The 22,556-nt window shown below is 41.9% G+C and overlaps 1 protein-coding gene across 1 annotated transcript in view; it reads left to right on the top strand.

Annotated features, from left to right (window-relative positions):
* The window catches only part of samd4a (sterile alpha motif domain containing 4A), a 102,561-nt gene that overhangs the window by 65,264 nt on the left and 14,741 nt on the right, over nucleotides 1–22,556 (top strand). The window contains 13 exon segments of the mRNA XM_037794301.1: nucleotides 2,411–2,579; nucleotides 2,581–2,608; nucleotides 2,610–2,697; nucleotides 6,111–6,223; nucleotides 9,081–9,167; nucleotides 11,014–11,266; nucleotides 11,361–11,446; nucleotides 13,610–13,636; nucleotides 13,638–13,729; nucleotides 15,051–15,123; nucleotides 15,126–15,170; nucleotides 15,172–15,255; nucleotides 19,186–19,312. Of these exon segments, the coding sequence (XP_037650229.1) occupies nucleotides 2,411–2,579; nucleotides 2,581–2,608; nucleotides 2,610–2,697; nucleotides 6,111–6,223; nucleotides 9,081–9,167; nucleotides 11,014–11,266; nucleotides 11,361–11,446; nucleotides 13,610–13,636; nucleotides 13,638–13,729; nucleotides 15,051–15,123; nucleotides 15,126–15,170; nucleotides 15,172–15,255; nucleotides 19,186–19,312 (1,272 nt within the window).

Below are 22,556 nucleotides of genomic sequence, written 5' to 3'. Positions count from 1 at the left end.
CATTCTGGTTACCTCCTTCAGCAGGAATAATCTGTGCATCAGCTGCTTGTATTGGGTTTAAATATTGGGATTTCAGCAGTAACAGTCACCTTGATTTGATCCCAGTAAGCCTCCATCATGAATCCATCCTGAGGTGCACAGAGTTAAATTATTAATAGAGAAGTGATATGATGGAGAAAGAATGAAGAAAGGTTCATACAGAGAGACAGATTTCTTGACAATGGATTTATTACAGAAGTACAGAAAAAGAGTTTGCAAAACATCAGTTCCTAAGATATTTCTACCTTATTATAAGTATTGTTTGGCACGTAGCTTCAAGGTCGAGTCTCCAAACCAACAAGCTAGTGAAGGAGCAAATTTAGATCCAGAACAAGTGAAAATATGTGTGAATATGGCTTTTTTGCTTAGTTGCTTAAGTTAAACTCGATAAACTGACTGACTGTTGAGCAGACATCTTGCAGTAGTGATGGATCAAAAAAATGTCAAGGCTCTCCGTGATGTACTTTATTAAAGTCTGGATGTCAGTTGCAGATAAACAAGATATCAGGAGAGTTTTGTGTGTTTGCTGCCTGGCAGATGCAGCCTCTTGCCTCCAACTGTCTCAAGTTAACTCAAAAACAAATACTGCGTTTTAATTTCACATCTAAGCTACTTTTACAAGTATCGTGTTGGAGATCTAATGTTAGTCATGGATCAGAGATTTCACAGCTACCATATGCAAAGCACAAAAAGTGTTTTTGCATATGACCCTATGTGCACTTCCAGGCATGCTGGACGGTTACATCAGATTAGTTTGTGAATGCACAGAAATACCTGGATATACCGTACATGACAACATCAACATTTAAAGCTGCAGTGGGTAGAAATGGAGCAAATATGATTAAAAACACTATATCCTGACAGCAGTGCATGAGACAGGTAATCTGAAAAAAAAAATCCTGTGCCTCTGTATCCTCCGGTGTCCTCCGGTGCTCCTAACGGCATCTGCAAGATTTCACAGAGCTGATCTGGAGTCTGCCGTCCAGCTGCTGTCTCTGAGCAGCTGTCAATCACTCGCCCGACCAAACTCTGACCAAACGGTGAAACCAGGCAGCGCTGATCAAATATGAATCAATATTCTGTTACTGTAATGCCTATTTCTCTCCTCAGATGTGTTCAGAATCATCTTGTAGTGTACTGTTTAGCTGTAAAATGAGAAAATGTGTGACCCGGCAGCCATGCTAAGATCAGTTGAGGAAATACCAAGCACCGCCCACCAGCTTGGAGCACAGCCAATAGGAACACTCTCACTCTGAAATGACCTGTGATTGGTCAAAGTCTCCCACCACGGGCTAGATGTTCTAAAGCCTGAAAACGGAGCCATGAGGAGGTTCAGAAGTCTAGTAGCCTGAATTACAATATTTGCTATCATGCTTTTGTGCTTTTCTCCTGTCCTTTAGTATATTATATAGTTTTTTGTGCACGTAAAAGGTCTGCCAAGTAACAAAGCCCGAAGTCCAGGCCAATGGGAGTTAATCTCCCCCACAGAAACACTGCTCCTGAACTGCCTGAAATGCCTTGATTGAAGTACTGCCTTTTCTCCCGTAATGTGGTGATGTCACCAAGTAACACATTTGCATAACGGTTAGTTTGGCACGCCCGCAAACCAAGCTAGTTAAAGTGGAGCTGGAGTGGAGTCTGAAGAGTGGTTTGGTTGACCAATCATATCAGTGGGTCTGCTGACCAATCAGAGCAGGCTGGACTTTTCGGGGGGGGGGGGGCATGTAAAGCATATAAACATGTTCTAGTAGAAACCCAAAATAGAAATATATGAACCTGAAAATAAGAAAGTACCCTGGAAACAGGAGTTTAGTTGGGTGGCTGTCAGAGGATGGGGTAAAACTCTAGATTAAACATGACAGTTAACTTTGGTATTTGTTGTTATTTGGTAACCGCTAATAAATCAAACAATTTGTATAAGGGCAAGTAAGAATTTTACTTGCGCAAATAGATTCTGACCTACTTGGCCCAAATGGGGCAAGTGGAAAAAAACATAAATGTTGAACCCTGAAATATGTGATCTGATATACTTGATTTACATTAATATACCAAATGTGACACATCACATCACATTTGGTGCTCAAATGTTTTACTCACTACTTTGTTGTTGTCACCAAATACAATGTATGTGATGTGGGGGTCAAGCAAAGCCATCAGTTATTAATATTAATCTTATAGCTTATACACTGTGGTATGTAGGAAAGATAAGTCCTGTGGGTAGTGGATTTTGTTCATTAGTCTGTTGTAATCAGTTGATTATTTGTAAACAACTAAATAACTTTGTGTTAAGCGGAACAGTGTTTTTCTCTAGTCTTAGCCAACCTCTAGCAGCCTGCACTTACCTGCCACTGCTCTTGCTGTTGTCTTTCAGTCCTGACGAGTGGAGGTGGCAGCCAGCAGCACAGTCCCCTGAAGCGCTCCGTGCCTCACGCCCTCCCATGAGCGGCACCCAGCAACCAGCCTCTTGGCACGTCTGGCTGTCCCAGGAGGACCTCACGGACCGCTAGAGGCCCAGCCCCAGATCACGCACCTCTCCACCCAAAGCAGCATTGCCTCCTCGGGCAGCGGATGGCAGCGAGCATCTGGAGGAGGCTGGTTTAGGAGGATGTTCAGGTCTGCACCGCAGTTCCTTCCATGACGAGGGCACGCGGCATGAGGGTGTGAGCATGAAAGACCAATGAACACTTAGTAGGACAATTTCACTGAAAGTGAATTGCCACTGACAGATTCACACACACTGTTGAAATGCACATGTGTAACAGGTTCAGCCAAATACTGTTGTCAACTTAGTGACTGTGTCGCTAGATTTTGAGACCTTTTGAAGGCCTTTTTTGTTCAGACTGTAGCTACTTTCCCTTGAAAAGAGTCCCCAACAATACAGCGTGAAAAACACTCCATGTACCCTTAACTATAAAACTACTAACGCAAAGTAGATGCATTATACAAAGTTATTACAATTCATTTTAACAATGGTGTAATGTTTGTGCAAGACATTTGAACATGAAAAATATTACCTACACTTGAGGCTGTAAAAAAGTATTAAATGACTTATTTTTAACTGATGTACCATTTTAAATGATTGGGTCTTTGTAAAAACCACAAATCCCCTGTTCTGGTATGGTAAGATAGGGACAGATAGAGAACAGATGCAGTCTGGAGAGCAATTAGATCAGGTTACAGGAGAACAAATAATACCATTTCAAAGTGTTTTTATTCTGCTGAAATAGATGCGAAGGCTTTTAATGTGTACACTGTTCGATGACCTTCTGAGAAAATTCAGAAGGAATAAAACAACTTTGTGTATCTGTGCTAGATGTAGCTTAGAAGACCTCAGTGTTTACCACAGGATTTTGTGAGATGGGTGGGGTGGACCTTGGACCCGCTAGGGGGGTACAGGGTTATGCTCCCCTGGAAGAAAGTTTAGTCCAAGTTAAATACATCAATCTGGTGCACTTTAAGAGCAAATGAAGAGGCTAGATCTATGAAGTATCTGTGCTCTTGCAGACAAGTTGATCATAAACACATTTGGTTGTATAATATGAATGGTGTGATGACACAGCAAAAAAGTAACAACCACAACGCATGGTAAGCAAGGACGTGTTTTCAAGATGGGTTGGGTGGATTCCCGACATCGCCGCCACCCATCAGTGGCGCCGGGAGCGGAGAGGCCCCCGTCCCTCAACGCAGGGAGAGAGGATGCAGCGAGCACTAAGTTCACAGCCACGGGAAGTGACGAGGTCTGGGCGAGTGGTGCTGTAAAGCTCACGGCCGATTGCCACGAGCCACCGTGGGCCCTTTCAAGCTACCTAGAGGGTCGCAGCGCACCAAGATGAAGGAAATGCAACCAGCGAGGTCCAGCCAGCGTGGTGCAAAGTTCCACAAGGGGATCCTCCCACATATGCGTCCCTGACGGAATCCACCAGGGAGACTGAGCGGACCCCACCGTTGAGAAGTGTACAAATATTTTCGGTTCATTATGAAACTGTGGCGCGGACAAATGAGACTGTGGCAGGCTGCCAGAGAAAAATCTGCTGTAAAAACCCATATTTGGTGGCCTGTGGCCACATTTGAATACCACTACAGGCCATAGGCTCTATGCCAGGTACATTTCTCTACCATCATGCTCACATTGTTTTGAAGCAGAGGTAGTGGTTATAAAGTACATGCATAGCAAATCGCTACTTGTTGATCCAAAACTATTCTATTAGAATCAAAAACTAATATAATAAAGTAGCCGGCTGGACTGAAAATGAGTAGTCAGCTGTTTAGCCGGCGCTTATGGAAAGCTCTGCCATGACTGTTCAGTGCAGCACTCATATGACTGTCTGTGTGTGTTCAGCTAGACTCTAGCTAGAGGCTCTCGGCAAGTTGTGATCAGTCAGAGCCAGTTTGTCAGGGAAGCAGAGGCCAGAGCAGCCGTACCCCAGTGAATGACTCTGAGGCTATCGCTGTCTGCGTTGGAGTTCGCCCTTTCAAGTAGCCTCAGTCTTTTTTTTTCTCTTACAAAGATTTTTTTATGTTGTCATCGAGCTAAACATGAAGGCAACGCTAACATTCATCATCTGTACAGCCCGAGAGAAGAAGCTACCATTTGTCAATTTCACTGTAGAGGAAAATGTTGACACAATGTTTTCAGGTTGTCTGTTAGCTGCCAGAGAAGACTGCACTGGTGTCAAGTATCAGGAGGTAGAATAAGGTTTGCAGAGCATTGACTTCTCAACATTTCATGTAGGTGTATGTGCACTTCCTTGGCCAAATATTTAGTTTTGAGTTCATCACAGACATGGTTTTGAACTCTTGTCACTTTATCCATTATTCAGTTAAATCAAACAACTGTCTAATTGTGATCAAACACTCAGACAGCTGAAGTCTGTTGGACTTTACTGGAAGGTCGAGGTCTGCGTCTTTAAATGACTCTCCACATCATGTGGAATGGGACGACCGGTATCCATATAATCATAGATGTCCCTGTTTGCTCTCAGAGCTTCTGCAAGTGTGTCAAAGTGCTGAATATAAAGCAGCACCTTAACAACAGAGGAAACATACCATAAACGTGTAAATACAGCAAACAGTGTTTAGATTGTCTTCTGAGTTGCACAAAAAGGCCAGTTTGTTTGTACTGCAGTTCTAGATGTAGAAGAAAAGAAACAACAACAAAAACTGCACATTTAGAACAAAGCTGTCTGTTAGCTAACACTGTAACCTGGACAAGTCTGAGCATTAGTGAGCAATGTCTCAATAAACGGGATCAAATAGAACTGGATTTTGGTGATCCTTCTGCCAAACTAGCATGTCTTTCTAAATGCTTATATTTGAGGTTTGATTTAATCTGACATTACATTTAGATACATACAAATTTGCCTAAGAAATTGCAAATCTTATTCATATGTGCTTTACTGTATTTGCTGTATATTGGTGTGATAAACACATTAAACAAATGGTGTACAGTACATATTTGTTTTTCCAGCTCTGTACTGGATGTTAAAACATGTACCCCATGCAGTTGTTGCAACTCTCTTTCCAATGAAAGTAGCTAACACTAGCTCCAAAAGTTGCCAGATGATGTCATACGCCCATTTTGAATATTGATGACATCATCACATATATTTGCATGAAGCTAGTGGTTATTTCGACTGACTGCCTGCCTGTGCACAGGAGAGGCAGAGACCCTGTGCTGTTGGCAGAAGAGCTGTGGACTGTGATTACTTCTGAGCAGCATGCAGGGCTACTGATGAATTAAAACATAAGAGATTTCTCGCTTTTTCCCTGATGTGGAAAAGTCACTAAATTTGTACGCTAGTCACTTTTTAGAAGGAAAGACGCTTAAATCTAGTGACAAAGTCGCCAAGTTGCAACACTGAGCCCATGTGGATGTACTATTCATTTATCAAAATCTGTTTTATGTTCATCTTATGATGAATACTTTCAAAATGTTGTGACTGAATATGTATATTTGTATTGACAACAAAGACAAACAATGTAGGCTGTATGTTGCCTGCAGCAGTGATAATAAAGAATTTAAGCTACCAATGAAATTATTCTTCTAACTATTAGTTGTCTTCTCCTCCACAGATGTTCCTGCGTGGCTGAAGAGTCTCCGTTCTCCATAAGTACGCCGCTCTCTTTCTCCACCATGACCTACGATGAGATGATGTCACTGACTGAAGCACAGCTAGAGGCACAGGTTTTTATATATATATACACACACCACTCACATAGAAGCAGTTAGTTTCAATTGAATGTGTAAAAGTCAAAGAACTTTACATGTTGTTACAGTATACTTTCTGTTCTACCCACTAATGTAAGTTGTGAAAAGTGACTAAACTGATTCAGTCAATATTATCAAACCCATATAAACCTTTCTACTATTTGACAATACAGTACAGTGTAGTGTGATTGTAGTTCTGGTACATGAGGGCAGAAGATGAATACAAAGAGAGACATGTCAGCTTTCTGTTCTGGTTTTAAATAAAAAGAAATATTTAAATATGATATTGACCAGTTTTAATCTCAGTTTTGAAAAGGGATGTAATTATGTAACTATCTTTAGCCAGGTTAAATTGATAATGTTGGAATAAATGGTACAAGATGAATGTGGTGATTGCTGTGCTTGTACCTAAAGACGTGAGGAGTTTATTCTGAAACAGAGGATGCAGCTAAAATGAACACCGCTCACCGGGACGCTATCTACTTCCTCATTAGTTGTTTCTTTCCAACCTTCATCTCCAGCTGTTACATTTTCCCCAAAAAATATCTGCCTCACTGTTGTTGAAAGAGAACTAGCAGGCCAGTTTGAAAGAACCTTCACACCCTGTGTTTGTACACTGCACATCTCTTTATCTCCTGGAATAGCTATCAGTCTTTTACACAGTATTTTGTAAGGATGCTCTGATCAGGTTTTTTTGGGGCTAATCTCCAACCGCTGGAAGCAGTATCTGCCCCATACGATCACAAGTCTATTTGAAGCCTTCTGTTTATTGTGTAGCATTGTTTATTTATTTATTGAACTATTGTCAACAACATTGCACATTATATATGAACATATTCCACTCTCTTTCAAAGAGACACACTCTCATCAGCCCCTTTTATACACAGATCCCATAATACTGCTGTACACTGGCTTTGCTTCTTTTACACTGAATCAAACATGCTAACCTTGCATTGCAGCTGGATTCTCGCAATGTCACAAGATCACACGAGAATCGCGGGATCACATATCAGAGCACGGACCTAGTCGGCGTCTTTGAGGAGCTACTGGCTACTGGCTTGAGCATGAGTTTGATTGACAGATGGTTCATCCAATCACCTGCCAAGTATTTTTCGAAAGTGCCTGCCCTTTACTAAACAGTTTCCAGTGACGACTTCTCAGATAGTTCTGTGTCAACAAACCATCTGGCGGGGCAGGTTAGCATAATGCTGTCCCAGTTGTGATTTTAGATAGCATGCCGGCGTGAAGTGTAAAACAACAGCGTCAGCGTCTAGTGAGTATGGGTGTGTTTTTCGGCCACGAGTGTCAACCCAAAGTATGGCACGGACAAGAATCTTTATTGCAAAGGGGGTAAGCTTGAGGGGTCTGATGACAGAGAATGAAGATCCAGCAGCTGCAGGGGTGATGGTGCAGGCAGGCAGACGAGCAGTAGAACTGGCAGGCGGGTGATGATCCAGGAGCACAAAGAGAATAAGAAGCAAAATCACTAGAGTAAGTGTCTAAGCTTGGCCTGAGGGGAAAACAATCTGCGAGGAGTGGGATGACAAGTCGGAGAAGGTAGATGCAGGTAGATGAGCTGGTGGGAGGCAGGTTGTGTAGACTGGGAGGGATCATTAGCTGATTGCTGACGTCGGTGTGTATGATGAGACAGACAGACGGGAACACCGGGAATACAGGGAAACTCCAGGAATCTTCGGGGGTTTACGGCTACGGCCGTTTACAGTGTGTTGTCCCGCCATGTCGGCTGACCCCCTTAAACAGACATGGCTTTGGCTCTATGACTACCTCCGCTGCCGGCCTTAAGGCTGGCCACACACACATTTTGAAAAATGTGAGAGAGCCCAACACATGACGACATGTTGCGTTAATCTAACACTTTTGTTCATTATAGTGTGTGATGAGCAACGATTTTACCAAACAGCACAGCACACACTAACAGATTCATTCATGAACAACAAGAGTCCTGACTAAAAAAACGGAAATCTTGCAAAATCTCTGGCGATCAAACGTGACTTTAGTGTCAACAAACATGGCGGACGACGGGCAGGAAGAATTAGCCATGTTAAAAAAATCACAAAGGATGGATGGATAAAGTCATGGAGACACGTTAAATAAACACTTGCATTGTTACTGTACACAAATTAACAAGTTGGTCCTCCATTTCAGTGGTCCATTTTACTACTACTTCATTCTTGCGTTTTGCATTAGCTCATGCATTAGCAGGCAGGTTCGCCACACACAACAGGATATCCGATCGGAAATATTGAAAATGTTTAATATTTACGATTTGAGATCGGTGCGGTCAGGATGGACTTCTGAGCCGATCGGGGATGTAAAAAACTCTTAACATACCTCACAACACCGGAACATCTTGGAGAGAGCATCTTAGAACCATCAAAGAATCGGGGCGTTGCTGACCATTGTCGGGAGGGGGGAATCGGGCCCATGGCTGATTCTCATGTAGTGTGTACCCACCATTCACAGCAGAACAACTCTGTCCCCCCATTCTGTGTCCATAACTTTTATACAGAACAACAAGGTGGAAAACAGTTCAACAGTCCCGCCTTGAAACAGGCTTGTGAAGGGGCTTTAGAGGACACAGCTCCCTGAAGACACATTATAGCAGCGCAGAGAAATAGTTTTTTCATGTTTTGAGGCATCTGATCGGCTCTTCTGATCCACCTTTTTATGGAGACCACCAATCAAACTATTTAGGACAAATATGGGCAGATACAGTAACGATTGGTGGCCAATCGATCGGAGCACCCTTCGTGTTTGTAGCTAGCAAAGTCGAGCAAAGAGATGTTTGACACAAAACTCTTTCTTCCAACAGAAGGTCACTAAAGGAGCAAGACACAAGATTGTTATCAGCATTCTGAAGCTCAAAGAGAGGCAGAACCTACTGCGCAGCTTGGAAAAGGCAGTGTGACAGTTTATCACATCCTCTTCTTCTTCTCCTCTTCATCTTCACACAAAAATAAAGCTTCCACTCCTACCTGGAATTTTTGAATTTTGGAAGTTTTGTTGATTTTTTTAGATTCTTTAATTTTGTGTTATTGGTGATTGTGCTTGTAACCTTAATAGCCATCACCTCTCTTTTCCCGTGTGTTAATGAGAAGGGTGGCCATTCTCAGTCTGTGTTATGATCTGAGATGGCAGCTAAGGGAACACCTAATCCAGGAAGAAGAGTTTTGGGCTCCATATTTAAACCCATCTCGATTCCCCCACCCTCAACCCTCCGTTCAGCCTTCAAAGCAAGACAATGGCGCTCAAGGGCACACCACCAGGAGGGACTTCTTGGGCCCAGCTAAATTCAGGCTTAACCTTTTCACCAACGCTTCATTTAAAAATTGTTACCGCTGCATTGGTAGGGCTGGGGAAACGAGACACCTCGTTGCTTGGTATTTTGGGTTTACACAGACTCCTGTAGAGCGCTGCTGTGTGGAGGGTGGGAGGCTGATATGATGCACGTGGACACAAGTAGTGAAGGAAAAGCGCATGTATGTATTTCTGGTGTTACTTTATTCTCTGCTCTATCACATGACAGTGTGGTCAGGGATCCCTCGCCCTCTTTAAGTCTGTTGATATTCAGCATGTTGGTCAAAAGTAGTTTTTGGAATAGATATTTTAATGCCAAAATCGATATATTTGCTTCATCTGAGTCTATGTGGAGGTAGAAGGAAGTTACTGCTTTTTATTGTTGTAGTCTGAGTAACGTGACGTCATATCCGTTCACGTATCCGTCAACCAAAACAAACATTGGAGGGTCGTCGTGGATACGACCTGCACCCTCACATGTTAATCCAGCGTGGTAAACCACTACACATCCAGTAAAGGATGGAAACACTTTGGGTTTCACACATTGACAGGAGAAGCAGAGCTAGACATCACGGCCTAAAGCTGCACGCTAACTCTGTCACGGACAGGAAACGTTATCGTATTGCAGTAACGTGCGGTCGAGCCGGCCGTCGCTCTCGTCCCCGTGGTCAAAATGGGCCGACGCTACAACTGTAGAGCACCCATATACTGACATTTCTGTTAAATGCATTCAAACTGAGCTGGCCATTGATGGATAAAGAGAACGGAGCTGACGGGAGAGATGGCAACGGACTTGTTAGCGGGAGGTACATGTGTAAATACGTCGTTGTTAACAAAGGGAACAGTATATATAAGATAAATATATGGACATAAGATTGATTGGTTTAAAACATTACATGTCCCTTACAAATAAAAAAGAAAATACCACTAATTTGTTAGGGAAAATTCTTTATTCTTTGATTTTTGGGTTGTTGGAAAATATTTAATAAATAATTCCTGACAATGATCCTGACATATTTGATTTCAGGACATCTCTGACTACATACATGCTGACGATTAAACATTTTTACTGGATCAATTTAGATATTTCTCAAACTCAAAGTCCTAGAAGTGTCTGTATTCCTCTTTTCCCCATGGTCTAGTGTTCAAAAAGTGAACAAAAATCACTATAAATCATAATATCAAATCGCAATACTTCAAATTCGCAATACATATGGAATCAGCGCCCAAGTATCGTAATGGTATCGATCAGGAGAAAGGTGTATCGTCCCAGCCATAATGATTATGTAGATTTTTGGTGGTTCACACAAGTAGCTTAAAGCTGCTTCATTGTAAATTCCACACAAGATCTGTGGATGGATGTCAACATTTCATCGTAAAAATCTGTTTCTGATCGGCTCCATACCTTCCCTCTCTCCTCTTTCCTTTTCATCGTTTACCACCACCAGGATGTGTTGGAGGGCAGTAACCTGCGAGCCCCACTGCAGGAGCTCCACCAGATGATCATGACGCCTATCAAGGCTTTCATTGGGGGCGAGGAGGCCTCCCTGCAGCGCCTCTTGCTGAGCCCCGACGGCAAGAGCGCAGCGCCTGGCTCCCACCTGACCGGGGTCGGCGGAGGCGGCGGGGAGGCCGAGTCAGGCTCGAGCGTCATCGCCGAGGGGGATCTACCCGGCCAGTTCACACGTGTCATGGGCAAAGGTGAGCTGGATGCACCAGCACTCACCAGAGATTGTTTTTATTGGTTGGGGGAGGTTTTGTTTAGTTTTAATGTCATATTTTCCATCCTCGTCAGTTTGTACCCAGCTACTGGTGTCCAGGTCAGACGAGGACAACATCAGCTCCTACCTACAACTCATCGACAAGTGCCTTATCCATGAGGTACCCACTCCCTCTGGAATACACCATGTATTTCACACACTTTTTATGTCAAAATTCAAAATTCAAAACTCAGAAAAAACACCATATACTGTATAGATACAACATATACTATAAACCAGGAAGAGACAATACAGGTTGTTTAGGACGGATAAAAGGAGCATGGTCACTTCAAGGTCAAAGTAGCATCCGTAATTCAATATCGTCACATAATATTTAGTAGGTCTATCCCAAATACATTCAGCAAATATGTTTATACATGCATATAAATACCGGTATATGCATATATCATCATTTTTTTCAACCTTATTATTATACAACGAATTATTAAAGCTTGCGTGATGTGCTTGTGCCAGAAACTTGCGTCATCAGGGCTTTTGCGTGGTGCGTGAAGGCTCCACAAGTTGTCGCGGTGGTTTGTCTGCACCTCTGAATCTTTGTAACTATGCGCCGACTGTGCGCGCTGCGCTTTTCATTTCAACATGGATGCCTTCGAGGAAGACTGGCCAAGCAGGTTGGCCTGTACAGACATCTCTACGACTGTTCACTGAGAGACAACAGGGACAGTCGCATGACAACAGGGCCAGTCACATGACAACAGGGACAGTCGCATGACAACAGGGACAGTCGCATGACATTAAATACTTGGAAAGAAACAGGCAACACACTGGGGAAAGAAGAGGCTTCAGCTGCAGGCTGTGAAAGAAAATGAGAGATCGTTTTGTAAAAGCTAAACAAAGGTTTCATGGATAGAGTGGCGACGGGAGGGGAAGCACCGAGAGATAAAAAGTATTTTAGACTTGGAGGCAAGAGACAGTAATAATTACAGTACACAGATGCAATGCTTGGCGGTACGTATGTCGGAGTTTAGTGTTTACTACTACTGCCAGGCAACCTACACCTACTTCCTTTCCGGTGCCACTCGTTGACTTCTTGCTTATCTACAGAATATTTTGTTTGTACGCCTCCTGGCGTTTCGGAGCATACTGCAATGAACAACATGCTGAGCATCTTTGCATGCTTGTAGTGCACGCGCCATCTACGGAGGCCCGCGCCAATAAAAAGACGCTTTAGGGCCATTGTAGGTACAAAATAATAATTATAAAAATTATTAAAAAAGATTTAAGTGGTAAATTTACAAGAAAAAATCTCAAATCAGTTTGTTTTTCCTTCATAATAGGCCCATTTCATGGTAATGTCCCTTAGAAGTCTGGATGCTTATGGTAGTATGGGGATTCTGGGCTAAAATCACAAGTATTTCCTTAATTCCCTAAGTATTGCTGAATCCGATTGCAAAGTATAATTTGACTAGGTCATCCACTGTAGGCATAATACGTGGCAAGCAGCAGCGTCTGTGGTGTGAAGAGGTTGATTAAAACTTGCAAAGTGAAGCGATGTGGTTCCTTGACAAAAAAAACACAGTATTTTTCCTACAAAGTTTGTGAGTTTAATCTCAGAGAATCTCTGAGTTTTTTACTCGTAAATTGTGAGTTTTTTTCTTCATAATTTACGACAGAAAATCTGAATTTTTCCTCTGAATATTTCTCCCCTTAAAATATTTATTTATTTATTTTATTTATTTATTTATTTATTTATTTATTTATTTATTTACTTACTTACTTAATAACTTACTTACTTACATACTTACTTACTTACTTGCTTGCTTGCTTGCTTGCTTACTTACCTACCTACCTACCTACCTACTTACAATGGCCCTAATACACCGTCTTATTATTAACATTTTAGCCCCCAGCAGAAACTTTCACTAAATTGAAATGTTGAGAGAATTCATCAATTTGATAATTTGAATTGAGTTGTCAGTAAAATGACGGACCCAGGGATACATACCATGGATCATAGCTGAGTTTCTGCTAGTTTAAAGAGGAATGCTGTCATCCAGACCACTCTCTGTCTCTCTGAAACTCTTGAGTTGAGTAAAATGTCAGTTTCATTATGTTTATAGTATAAATGTGCAGTATCATGCTTTAGATGTATTCTTATGTGAAGGAGGGTTCTGTGTCATTTGTTGAGACACAATGTACTTGAAAATCCTCAGCCATACTCTTCACCCTTTGTCTCGTCACGCTTTGTTTCATCCGATTCGTACTCCCCTGTTCTCCCCTCCCCCTCCCCCCTCCCCCTCCCCCCCGTCCCCCCTCCCGTCAGTCCTTCACTGAGACGCAGAAGAAGAGGACTGTTGTCATGGAAACAACAGGTCCAGAGGCTGTTCCGGTCCATTCCAAGGAAAACCCTCCTCGACATAGCAGGGTACCGACCGCAGAGGAGGTAAACAGACACACAGTAGCTTTCATTTTATGAGTTTAACTGGCTGTAAGGAAAACACCTACAATCAGAATCGCTTTAACTTAGAAAATAGAAAAGACCACAGATTTCTGGCTTTAAATGATCGAATGAGTGGGGAATGTTAGAGTCCGTTAGAACAGATACAGCTATATTTTACATATCACACACAGAGAAAAGGTATGGTGCTAAATGTACAGTAGCAACACTTTACATTAAGTTCACTGATTCCTCTTATTATTTCCTTTGTTAACATGTATACAATTACAAAAGCATAAATGTAGACAAACAGAAGTGAGTTAGAGAATGATTTATTCATCATTTTGAAGACAGTGTTACCTGTGTAGAGGTGTGATTTTGCAGAGATGAAATTATCACCACAACTACAGTAGGTAGGTGGTAATTTTATCTTCATTTTTGTATTATTACTAGAAGTTCAACTTAGTTCAGAACATTTGTCTTTCTCCTCCACAATACCACAGAATATTGTGCGAAAATGTTTGCAGCTTGTTATTAAAATGTCTGACTTTTTTACAGTCATATTGGAGTATCTATCTTATTTTGCTCCTTTTGGTATGACCGTCACAGGCGCACTTTGCATTGGTTCAGGGGGCTCACTGAACCTCCTAGAAATGCCTCCATATTTTTTATAATAACGCAGAACTAATAATTAAGTGTAATGATTAATAATATCGACATGTTGTGTCTTCATATTGACAGAATAAGAAACCAACCAGATAAGAAGTTAGATTTGTGGTCTTTTTATTTTCTTATAGCCTAATAACATCGGACACTCTCTGTCCACATCGTTAAATATGCACCTCTGTTACGTCATGTACACAAACCACGTACCTATCAGCTGTGCGGTCAAGATCACACTGGAGACGTAACCACTGAAAAGATGGGTGAGCAGTACTTGCTATCTTCCGACATTTGTATTTTTGAAGCGTGCCGTTTTGAAAAATAAAAAAAAACGCCCCATTGCGCTTCGTTGCTCGCAGCCAGTTAGGACATTCTAATATCAAATAATCAAACTGATTTTGTGACTGACGCTTGCTCGCATCACATTCTGTTTGGAGAGTGTAATATGTAAGCTACACACATCCCAATACATTAGACCTCTCTGCGTTGTACACATTGCATTCCCTCTAGATTTGTTTTTTGTGAACCCCCAACATTAAAGTTCAAACTGCGCCTATGTTGACAGTTCAGCTCATTATTTGTGAACCTTAGTGAATGTATAACTGCTCTTTTGTTAACACGTTCCTGTGATCAGGAACTCACTTTTTGTCTCGTCCTGCTGCAGCCGTTTCGGCCAGTCCAACTCTCTCCCCACCGCTAGCTGTGTTGGGGGCAAGCGTGTCGGCCAGGAGGAAGCCTTCGCCAGTTCCAGATGCCCTCCAGGAGCTTGCCGGGTGCCAGGCTGGGGCCTGTTGGGCAGCGGGGGGCTGCTGGGACCCACACCTCGCAGCTCCAGCAGCACACCCACCGGTCCTAAGCAGGGGAGACAGGTGAGTCAAACCAGCAGAACGTTTAAACCAGCAAGCTAAGGTTTCCCCATAATTCCTGGGTAAGATGAGCCTTTTAGTGTCCAGAGAACGTTATTGTTTATTAGTATTTATCTACTGTACACATTTTAGTATATGTGATGCTAAAATAGCATGAGAATATGCAGTATTATTGGTAGAGTAACTTATGGCAGGGTGTTTTTTTCTGAAACCGTTTTAGGGCTACAGCTAACAATTATTTTCATTATCAGTTAATCTGTAGATTATATTATTGATTAATTGTTTAGATTAGGGCTTCAACTAACGATTATTTTCATTGTTGATTAATCTGTTGATTGTTTTCTCGATTAATCGATTAGTTGTTTGGTCTATAAATGTCAGAAAATGGTGAAAAATGTCAATCAGTGTTTCCCAAGATGACGTCCTCAAATGTCTTGTTTTGTCCACAAGTCAAAGATAATCAGTTTACTGTCATAGAGGAGGAAAGTAACCAGAAAATATTCACATTTAAGAAGCTGGAATCAGATATGTTTTTACTCAAACCGATTAATCGATTATCAAAATAGTTTGTGATTAATTTAATAGTTGACCACTAATTGATTAGTCGTTGCAAAATGTTAGAAAATGGCAACAAAAAAAAAATAGCCGATCACAATTTCAATGTTTGGCGTTTGTGATTGATAAATAGATAACTGATCAATTAAACGTTTCAGCCATAAACTGTTTAAAGATATAGGGTTTGGTTCTCTTCCACACAGACTAATCATCTTGGTTTACATGCTCAATCATTTTTATATTTATTGTATTATTACTAGAGCTGTCAATCAAATGAAATATTTAATCATGATTGATTACAAATTAATCGAACATTTTTAAATTTTTCTTAAAGGGAGATTTGTCAAGTATTTAATACTCTTATCAACATGGGAGTGGGCAAATATGCTGCTTTATGCAAATGTATGTATATATTTATTATTGGAAATCAATCAACAACACAAAACAATGACAGATATTGATCCAGAAACCCCTCACAGGTACTGCATTTAGCATAAAACAATATGCTCAGATCATAACATGGCAAACTGCAGCCCAACAGGCAACAACAGCTGTCAGTGTGTCAGTGTGCTGACTTGACTATGACTTGCCACAGACTGCATGTGATTATCATAAAGTGGGCATGTCTGTAAAGGGGAGACTCGTGGGTACCCATAGAACATATTTACATTGACATATCTGGAGGTCAGAGGTCAAGGGACCCCTCTTAAAATGGCCATGCCTGTTTTTCCTTGCCAAAATTTTGCGCACCTTTGGAACGTTATTCCTAGTTATTACTGTACTTGATCTAGTATCAGTTGAGTTGGTCAAAGATGTCCAATCAGGCTTGATAGCCTGTTAATAATATTTTCTAATACGTGTGCGTGCGTGCGTGCGTGTAGTAACTGGAATCTCAGTGGTGTTCGTGACTGCACACAGGAACATTATGAAATGCGTAATAATTCCTTCCAGGATGTTTACAATAACCTGGGCAGCAGAATTCTTTCTTCAGCACGTATTCGGCCTGAAATAGACTTTTTTTTTATTCCATTACAAAAAAATGCGGGGTGAGGAAGAGGAGCAACGGTGGTGTTTGGCGAATGAAGTGAGATGGATGGAACTCGTAGGCAGGTCACCCCACATACCAGAGGGCCTGCGTCAGTGCCCAACACTGAAACAGGAGGAGCTGTGGAGCTTGTTTAAGGCCCACCCTGGCACACTTTGGTCTGGGCTGACTCAGTTCTAGGGAACATCTCTCTCTCTCTCATCTCTCTCTCTCTCTCTCTCTCTCTCTCTGTCTTTCTCATCCCTTACAATGGGTGGAAAATACCTCAGTTCCTCCTCCTCACGCTGGACCTTCTTGTGTGGGACTGTAGTGTGGATGTGGAGAGAGAGAAGGAGGGAGGGAGGGAAATATGTGAGTCATAGTTTGGGAGAGGTAGCTCTGGTGTTAGAGGAGGAGGGGCAATGAGAGGGAGAGTTTATATGAGTGTGTACGAGAGAGAGAGGCAGTGAGAACAGTGCACAGGCATTTCCTGTTTTTTCCCTGGCCCGTGGCACTGCAGGGCCATGAGGGAGGGGGGTGGGGGTGCAGAGGGAGAGAGGTGAGGGGAGGGCGTGTGGTAGTGGTGTTGGGGGTATAATAGGCAGGTTACAGTGAGGAATTCATGTGGTGAGCGTCTGAGACTGTCATTAGATGTGGGCCAGACATCCAGACAGGAGCAAGCGTGCGGGGTGAAAAAGAAGCCGTGATCTTACACCAGACTTCTTTCAAGCTTGCATATTTCACCATTTACCTGTTTGATCAGTAAAAGTTTCAGCAATGTGTGAAAAGCTATGATGTAGAGAATGAGCGTGAAGTAAGAGGAGGATCTTTGAGCATGAAATTTTGCATCAATTTATAATATATGATCATATTGCAATATAATATTAATAAGAATGTTTTCATTAGTTTATAATCACCTGAAACTAAGAATTGTTGTTGTTAGCTTAGAATGAACCATTTAGATCTACATAGGGAGCGGGTCCTCTCTCCATGGAGTCCGATATGTTGCACCGCCATGTTTCTACAGTAGCCCAGAACGGCTTGGGCCAGAGTCGATAATGTTACTCGTTCCTGTCACTGCCGCTCACTCTCTCTTGCTTCACCACTCACTTCCCACTACACACACACTCTACGCACTTGCTCTGCCCCAACTGGCTCTAGAGAGGGACATTCGTGTTTTTGCGTCACACGGGAGAGGCTTCAGTTGGTTGCTTCTCAACCTCACTGCTAGATACCGCCAGATCCTACACACTGCACCTCTAGTTTACCAGGTTATCCACAGGTCATTAAGAGCGCTTTCACAAGCCAACATTCACAATCAAGGAAACTGAAGCATAAGCAAAAAATAAGGAGGGATTTACTAAGCCAAGACAAAAACAGAGTGTCGCAGCAATCTACAGCAAAAATGTAACAGTTAACGTGTGTCACAGTTCACAAACAGATTCCAACAGAAAACACACAGGCCAGTAACAAGAACATACAGAATATGCTAAATAAAGTCCACAGACATAGTGACTTTTAGAAAGTCATAAACTGGAGGAGAAATGATATGTGTGCACAGTAGATTAGTATTAGTAGAGTCAATGTGAAAAAACTTTGATAGCAATATTTCAGAGTCTGCGATTCCCTGCATAGAAGTGTCAGCTCTTGAGACAAAGAAAGATCAATTTGCTCCTTCACACAAGCCCCTCAGCAAATCATTTTTTAAACTTTGGTCGGCTTTAATTTGTGCACTGTGAAACCGAACCAGACTAAATAGAAAACAGACCAATAGTATCAATTTCACTGTGATTGGGACTAGAGAAACAGCCTAGGGCTTGTCAAAGAGCTCTCAAATGTCTGTCTGAAGTTGGAGCATCCTGGTAGACAAGTGTTGTTGGCTATAGCAATAGATGATGTCTAAATGCAGCATATGCTCAAAACTGTACTGTGTTTAGCTTTCTTTGTACATAGGGAACATTCAACATAAATATTATACTTCATTGTGCTTGATCTAATTAATATTTCCAATACATAATTGGTTTCCAATTTAGACAAAACTTAGATTAAAAAGTAAAAGGTTAAAAAATAGAATTTTGTGACACCTTTAGATAACTTGATAATGTTAATCCTGACACATGTTATATAAGCATCATTTCTATTTTTATCTATAAGTTTAGATTTGTTACTGCATTTTGAGAGCAGAAGCAGAAATTGTATGTCATCCCAAAAACTAGATTTCCATGAAAGTTGATGGACAGAGTTCAACTTCTGCCATTAGACGATAACTGTTTTTGAACCATAACTATGACACTAGTCCTACAGAGGTGTTTCAATAAGTGAATGTAATGTTGTTGTTAACATATTCTTCTCAGGGTCTCTGGTTTGCCAACCCCGGAGGAAGCAACAGCATGCCCAGCCGGACCCACAGCTCCGTGCAGAGGACCCGCTCCCTGCCGGTTCACACCACGCCACAAACCATGGTCATGTTCCAACAAGCCGGTAAGATATGTAGGGAAACATGCTGAAAGTTGTTTGTTGTTATTAGTTTACATACTTATATATGATGTATTTTATTCTGTATTAAATATTGGTTATATTGGTAAGGTATAACTTCCACATCTGAAATGAAAACATGTTCTTTTCCTTTAACACTTTATTCTTCAGTTAAAGGCAGTAATATATCCCACAGTATCTTACTGTCATGTCACTTAAATGCGTTTGATCTTGCTGTATTTGCACAAATGACTGTACATTTTAGCTTTAAACAGCCAATGGGTGACTTCACTGACATTTGCTGTAACAACACACATTGATTGTTTGTGTTTATTTTTTTCATCATGTTCTCTTCTTCATAAAATTCAGACCTGAGGGTATTGACATGTTTGGGCCGTGTGCTGCTGACCCATTTTGATGTTCATTCTATGGGTTTAGGCCTAAAATATAAATATTACAAGTTTTGAATGAATTACTAAAGAGTATAGTCCTAAAAATAGTCCTTGTCTTGCTTCATCTTAGAGACACAAACCCCTCTGCAGCAGGGCTGTTCTGTTTGGATGAAGGTGTCCCCGTAAGCAGGGCTGTAGTACTCCAGTCTGGTCTTGCACTTGTCTTGGTGTCGTGCCTGGTCGGACTCAGAATTGTCTTGGTCTCTTGCTCGGCTATTGTGAACTGGTCGAGTTGTTCCTGACTGCTGATTCAGGATCAGTCATATAGAACGTTACCTGATTCTACCAACATGATGCGTGATGCTTCATCCTTAACGTACCGTTGTGTAACGGTCCTCAGACCTAACTTCTATGCATTAATCAGTTTAATGTTAGTAGATTGATGATAGACATTGTTTATAGATAGATCACTTCTGTCCATCCTAACTCCTTAATCACTACATTAGCACTGGAAAGACACTATTGCCCATTATGGTCTTGAACAGGACTCGATTTGCTCTGGACTCGGTCTTGATTTGGTCTTGACTGCCTTTGGACTCGGACTCGACTGGACCTGGTCTTTGACTTGATTTGGACTCGATTAAGTTGGTCTTGTCTTCAGCCCTGAACCAAAGTTTTTTGATGGAACTTTATGTGTTTTATTTTCAATTCAATTCAATTTATTTTCATATAGCGTCAAATCATAATAGAAGTTATCTCAAGATGCTTCTCATATGGAGCAGGTCTAGAGAGACAAGAGATCCCCCATGAGCATGCATTCTTATTATTCTTATAGCATTATTCTTATTCAATAATAGCACAGCAGCTATAAGTAGTAATACAAATAGGACTAATTACAATAATCAATAGCAGTGGAGGTAATAATCAGTAATAATAGCAGCAATAATAATAGAAATATGAGTACTACTAATATTAAAAAGGCTGATAATAATGGTAGTAGTTTTGACATTGAACATATGAAGCTCAGAACATTGACTTTTAGCGCTGTTCATTGTCTCCTTGAAAAATCTGTTTTAGCACAAGAATGTTCTTTTTTTCCCCAGAATACACTGGGAATAATAACCTAGTTAAATAGGCAATATTGGTCTTTATGCAAGATTAGATGACATGACAAAAAATGACCAAAAACACAATTAAATATAAAATTACTCCTAGTTATTGGGGGATATTTAAAATTTCACAGGCCTTTTGATAATGCCCCCCCCCCATCTTGGTGTCACCCTGAAACCCCCTCTCTACACAGGCTTGGGTCATGGTAACCATCGGTGCCGGGCAGAGTGACCTGTAGTAGCCTCTGCTGACTGGACTTTGTCCCACAGGAACAATGGACAGTAATAGGACAAGCTGGGACTTCCTCCGCTCTTGTCACACACACACACGCACGCGCACGCACGCACGCGCACGCACGCGCACACACGCACGCGCACGCACACACACACACACCAGAAACGTCCTCTTTTTAGAATGAAGAGGAAAAGCATATTTTCAAAAAGCAGGAGGGAAGTTGGAGGTAGAGTGGAGACTGTATGTGAGAGAGGAAGAGATGGAGGCAGGGAGGGAGGGAGGAAGGAGTCAGAGGAGTCTCACAATGAGGCTCTTTGTGCAGCGAGGACACGGCTCCCTGGCCCACTTCCCTTCCCTTCCTTCTCTCCCTGACTCACTCTCTTTCTTTACTTTCCCTCCCTCTTTCTGTCCCATCTCTCCGTCTTTGACAACTCTGCAGAGTCATGCACTCATAGCAGTCCCCCTCAGGGGTGGCCATAGCTGGGTCTCTGCCAGAGTAACTGATTTGAAAGGCTAGGACCCCCCCCACCACCACAACCCTCCTCTGACTCTGTGCATACATGTGCGATCGGTCTTCCTCTCTGCCAACCGATGGATAAAGAGACTTATTAAGTGAGACACAGCAGAGTAAATGAGCGGATGAAGGAATAAGTGTGTAGAGTTTACTTCAGGGTGTGTTTGTGTCGCTGTAAGTCTGTGTGTACAGTGGTGGAGGGGTGTGTGGGGCGGGGGTGGGTGGTGGGTGGTGTTGGAAGCATTTGGAGCCTATAAATAGACCAGTGTGGACTACTGGGCCTAACTCAGCTTTTCTCTCTGGCCAAAAGGGATTTTCACTGCCCAGCCTGTGTTGAAGACTCAGCGAAGGACTAAATGGCTGGAAGGGGTTGCTAGGCTGTACTGTGGCCCAAATACAACCCCCCCAACACATACACAAGCCCCCCTCCAACCTCAACCCAACCCTCTACAAAACAGTCTCCACCCTGCTCACAGTTGAGGCCAAGGCAGCCTAAACCACCTACCACCCCACTAGTGGGGGCTTTAAAGGGACAGTTCACCCCAAAATCTAAAATACATATTTTCCTCTTACCTTACACCTCTGGAGGATTATAGAGAGAGGAGATGATGGTGGCATCATCAATTTGAGCAAAAACATCAAATGTCACAGAATGATACATGCTTTTGGGATACAGTGTAAATATAGTACACACAGCATGTTTAGCTTTATAAAATGTTGAACTATGTTGTATGTATGGAGCTGTAATGTATGCAAACACATACAGACAACATACTGTACAGATTTATAGTATCTATTCATCAACATGAACCTTTTCTCCTCTGTCTATCTACAGTACCCATTTATCATGTATCAGACTACATTGTGTTATCTAATATGATAATAAAGGCTACATTTACTAAAGGATTAGACACTTCTGAAGACTGAAATGTATATTTCGCTCATTCCACCATCCCAGGTAAGATTTACTACATATAGTAGACCTACTAAAGTTGTTCAG

Source organism: Sebastes umbrosus, chromosome 2, assembly GCF_015220745.1.
Source record: "Sebastes umbrosus isolate fSebUmb1 chromosome 2, fSebUmb1.pri, whole genome shotgun sequence".
Lineage (NCBI taxonomy): Eukaryota > Metazoa > Chordata > Actinopteri > Perciformes > Sebastidae > Sebastes > Sebastes umbrosus.
Note: the sequence above shows the minus strand (reverse complement) of the source record. Positions and strands in the feature narration are given on the sequence as shown.